The sequence below is a fragment of the Denticeps clupeoides genome, chromosome 3 (assembly GCF_900700375.1).
Source record: "Denticeps clupeoides chromosome 3, fDenClu1.1, whole genome shotgun sequence".
NCBI classification, from domain to species: domain Eukaryota; kingdom Metazoa; phylum Chordata; class Actinopteri; order Clupeiformes; family Denticipitidae; genus Denticeps; species Denticeps clupeoides.
Genome location: NC_041709.1, coordinates 36,290,143 through 36,294,026, shown reverse-complemented (window position 1 = coordinate 36,294,026; position 3,884 = coordinate 36,290,143). Strand labels below are relative to the sequence as shown.

At 51.6% G+C, this 3,884-nt stretch overlaps 1 protein-coding gene across 1 annotated transcript; it reads right to left on the bottom strand.

Moving 5' to 3' along the window:
- Positions 1–719: 719 nt before the first annotated feature.
- On the bottom strand, positions 720–3,463 carry ubn1 (ubinuclein 1). Its single transcript, XM_028971765.1, has 9 exons — positions 3,209–3,463; positions 3,067–3,132; positions 2,743–2,823; positions 2,282–2,410; positions 1,952–2,013; positions 1,456–1,855; positions 1,191–1,315; positions 970–1,099; positions 720–900 (listed from the first exon to the last, which is right to left on the bottom strand). The coding sequence occupies exons 1-9, from the start codon at positions 3,461–3,463 to the stop codon at positions 784–786; spliced, it is 1,365 nt and encodes a 454-aa protein (XP_028827598.1). The 3' UTR covers positions 720–783.
- Positions 3,464–3,884: the final 421 nt, after the last annotated feature.

Sequence of the window (3,884 nt, the reverse complement as noted above, 5' to 3'; positions counted from 1 at the left end):
AACGTTCCTGCAGCCAGACCATGGACTTTACGGCTCTCCCTCAGCAAAACCCTTAACAACATGGGTGTGGAAGTATGAAATATTACAGTTGATTATATAATATTGCCAAGGACCTTCTGAAAAGTACCTGGACTGCATCCAACCTTCAGGCCACAATGGTCTGACCTCAGTTTCCAGAAAGTTCCTGAGGTAGTCATCCATAGTGAGGTTCCTGGGTTTCTCCAGTTCGTAGCAACTCATTTTGGCCTTCACCACCTCACACAGATGATGCCTGTAGGAGGAACCAAGGAGGTCCATTCATCGGAATCCATGGCTTCAACCAGTATTAAAAACCATGCCCCGCCCACCTGGTCTCTTTGTTCCACAGAAACATCTTCCGTGGCCCCACAACCTTCTTACTCTTGACTGGTGTAACCACGCCCTCCTTCTCCCCTTCTCTCTGTGCATCTTTCCCCAAATTCCTGTACAAAACAAAAACACACACACACACACGGTTCGGTTGGTGAAGATACCTCCATTAACAGGCTTTTACATAAGACATCAGAACGTTCTCCTTCAAGAGACCCCAGCTCGTGGTCTGCGGTGGATTTACATTTCCAGCATTTACCAGACGTCCTTATCCAGAGCGACCTACAATCAGTAGTTACAGGGACAGTCCCCCCCTGGAGACACTCAGGGTTAATGTCTTGCTCAGGGACACGATGGTAGTAAGTGGGGTTTGAACCTGGGTCTTCTGGTTCTGGTTCACTACCACCCTTAAAGAAGTTTCCTGTGTTGAGGACCCTACTTTGCAACTGGAGCTGAGGTGTTGCAGCTGTGGTGGAAATGGGTGATCTGCTCAGGCATGGTTCTGGCCACAGCATCTCTCAGCTGCTGCAGGGGTTCATCCACGCCGCCACCCTGAGAACAGAAGAACATGAGGACAAACGGAACCACGACACCCCCAGAAGCCCACAGCAGGGCACAAACCTGCCGGACCAGGCGGAGCTTCCTGGCTCTCTTGAGCAGAGTGTCCTTACTGAAGGGCAGCTGGGTGGAGAGGTAGGAGTAGACACGGGAGCGCACGGCCACACCCAGCTCTCTACACTGTATCTCCAGCCTAGGGAAAGAAACCAGCTGGAAGTTCTACCAGGTTACACTGAAAGTCATGTCGTTATGTCTAAAGCTCCAGGACACAGCCCAGAACTCACATTAGCAGCTCCTTGTTCACATCCTGAGTGAAGAACTTCAGCTTGCTGGAGCCCTCAGAGACCTTGGCAGCCTGAAATATAAACATGCACAGTGCACTTCTTCTACACAACTTCTGGTGGAAACACTGAGAAAATACCACAAAATGACCCTTCCAGTAAAGCACAATGCAGGCATCTTCTCAGGTTTCTCAAGAACTATTAATAAACTATGATCACGATCTCCAGCCAGACGTTGAGGTGGAGTTAGAAGGTGACCAGCTCTCACCATCACCAGCTGGTCAATGCAGTCCTCCAACAGACGTGGAAGCCCACAGGGTAGGGAGACAGGGGCCTTCAGAGCCTGGCTGAGGACAGTGACCTCTGACCTGTACTCCTGGGCCTCATGTTCATCACCTTCTACACGCTGGTGGGCGGTGCTTAGGACCTGCAGTGGGTGCTTGCTCTCGTTGGCAGGATTGCTGGCACTGACTGGTGGAATGGATGGGGTCAGTGGGGGATCGGGTCCTGGACCGGGTGGAGGACACTGCATCTTCTCATCCCACAGACTCAGCTCCCGCATTTTCTTCTGGTGGAATTTCCTCAGCATGCTGTCCAAGCTGGAGACCGAAGACCTCTTCTTCTTCTTCTTCTTCTGCGGCCCATTTTCTACCATTTCCTCTGCAGACCTGTGGACAGTGGAGAGCAGATCCATTTCATCCAGTATCTCAACCACCACTCATGTGCTAAAGGAAAAGCTGAGCTGAACTGGATCATCTGCAGACCTGGTTTCACTCTTCCTCTTCTTCACATTGTCCTCCTGGATTTGGTCCTTCAGTTTCCTCTTCTACAGACCAAAAAAAGCATATCTGTGTGACTACAGTGAAAGTGACGTGATTGTCATTGTGAGACACAGCAGCGCAGCACACGGTGAAACGTGTCCTCTGTATTTAACCGTCACCCTTGGTGACAGTGGGCACCATGACAGGCGCCTGGGGAGCAGTGTGTGGGGACGGGACCTTCATCAAGGGGACCTCAGTGGGCACCATGACAGGTGCCGGGGAGCAGTGTGTGGGGACGGGACCTTCAAGTGAAGTTGGGAGGTGGAGACATACTTTTGTTTTCTTTGTCCCCTGGACATCGTCCTCCTCAGATCCTGACGCCCGCCTGAACTGCAGGGTCCCCATGTTGATGTAGAAGCCCCCATGTGCAGTGGTGAGGGACGAAGGCACCAGCTCATCATACTGTTCACAACAAAGTTCCTCAGGTTAATCAGGTCCTACACAACCAACATCCAAGCACCAAATTACCCAGAACACCCCTGTGCTGAATCTTCACGCCTTAATATCCGCATGTTCCTCACAGCTTTACTGTCCCATCATAGGACAGAAGATGTTTTAGACAACAAGCAGATATTACATGCAAATAACTGACAGTAACTAGGACTCGTTGGACAATCATATTGCCATCATAATTAATATGAACGTCCTTATTCCCGTCCAGCTTGCAGGCGGCCTGGACTTGTCCTGAAGAAGCTGCCTGTCTGCGTCCTGAGAAGAAAGTGAAGGAAGCTCACAGCTTCAGAGTTGTCGATAAACGAGTCTTCATCGTCATAACCGAACCCCAGATCCACCAGATCCTGCAGCCGCTCCTTCCCCTGAGGGACAGAGAGAGTCGTTGTGAAACACTGCAGCACAGCACACGATGCTCACAGGGAAATGTGTCCTCTGTATTTAAACTGGAGAAGATGAAGAAGCATGGGATGGATTTGATTGATTGATTTTGTATTGGCAATCAGATTAAAAACTAGACTTTGTCAATTTTTCGGAACAGATGACCTGAGAAGATCCACCTCCATCACCAGTAGATTTATATGGAGAGAGAGACTCCACCGACTCACGTATTTCTCCTCGGCCGCCTCCGCCCGCGTGTCCGGGGTCCCGGTCCGGGTCAGTCGGGTTCTGCCCTGGGGGAACAGGAGGAACCGGCACGGTGGTTAACGGCGGCGGCGCTTCTCTCCGGGACGTTTACCGAGAACCCACCAGCTCCGGGAAGTAGAACTCCGCACAGCCGCCCTCATGCGGCTCCGCCAGGCGCAGCTCGAAGCGGGGTTCGGGTCTGGGTCGGGATCCAGGTTCGGGTTCGGGTCCAGGTTCGGGTCTGGGTCCAGGTTCGGGTTCGGGTCCAGGTTCGGGTCTGGATCCAGGTTCGGGTTCGGGTCGGGGCGGAGGCGGGGGCTCCTCCATGCAGACGGTGGGCGGCAGGAGGGTCAGCGGGACCCGACGTGGCTCCGGCATCGCGCTCAACAGGCCGACCTCGCACCTGCGGCCAGGTGAGTCGCGCCAATTAAGCGCGGACGCGGCGCGTCGGTATCGCGAGAGAAGCCCGTGCGTGAGCACGTGGTGAAACTGCCATAATAATAATAATAATAATAATAATAATTATAATATTAATAATAATTAACGCGTCGTTTTACTCTTCTGTCACATCAACTCTCGTCCGCTTCAGTATTTCTAAACCGTACAACATCACACGCTACAACAAGGTGAATCCGCCAGGGGGCGCTGCTGCGTTTGGGTTTGGCTGATAATGAACAAGCGAGAAGGGGGATTGTTGTTATTATTAATACGTCACTTTTAAAATCGTTTCATATTTATCGATGGCTGTTTGTGGCTCATGGTTGATTTACAAATCAGTGAAATGAACGTCTATTGTTAA

Excerpts from the sequence above, each read along its gene's own strand:
- ubn1 (XM_028971765.1), bottom strand. The coding sequence starts at position 3,463 with ATGCCGGAGCCACGTCGGGTCCCGCTGACCCTCCTGCCGCCCACCGTC. Across the intron at positions 2,411-2,742 it reads TTATCGACAACTCTGAAGCT|TATGATGAGCTGGTGCCTTC; the intron begins GTGAGCTTCCTT and ends TGTTGTGAACAG. Across the intron at positions 901-969 it reads AGCTCCGCCTGGTCCGGCAG|GGTGGCGGCGTGGATGAACC; the intron begins GTTTGTGCCCTG and ends TTCTGTTCTCAG.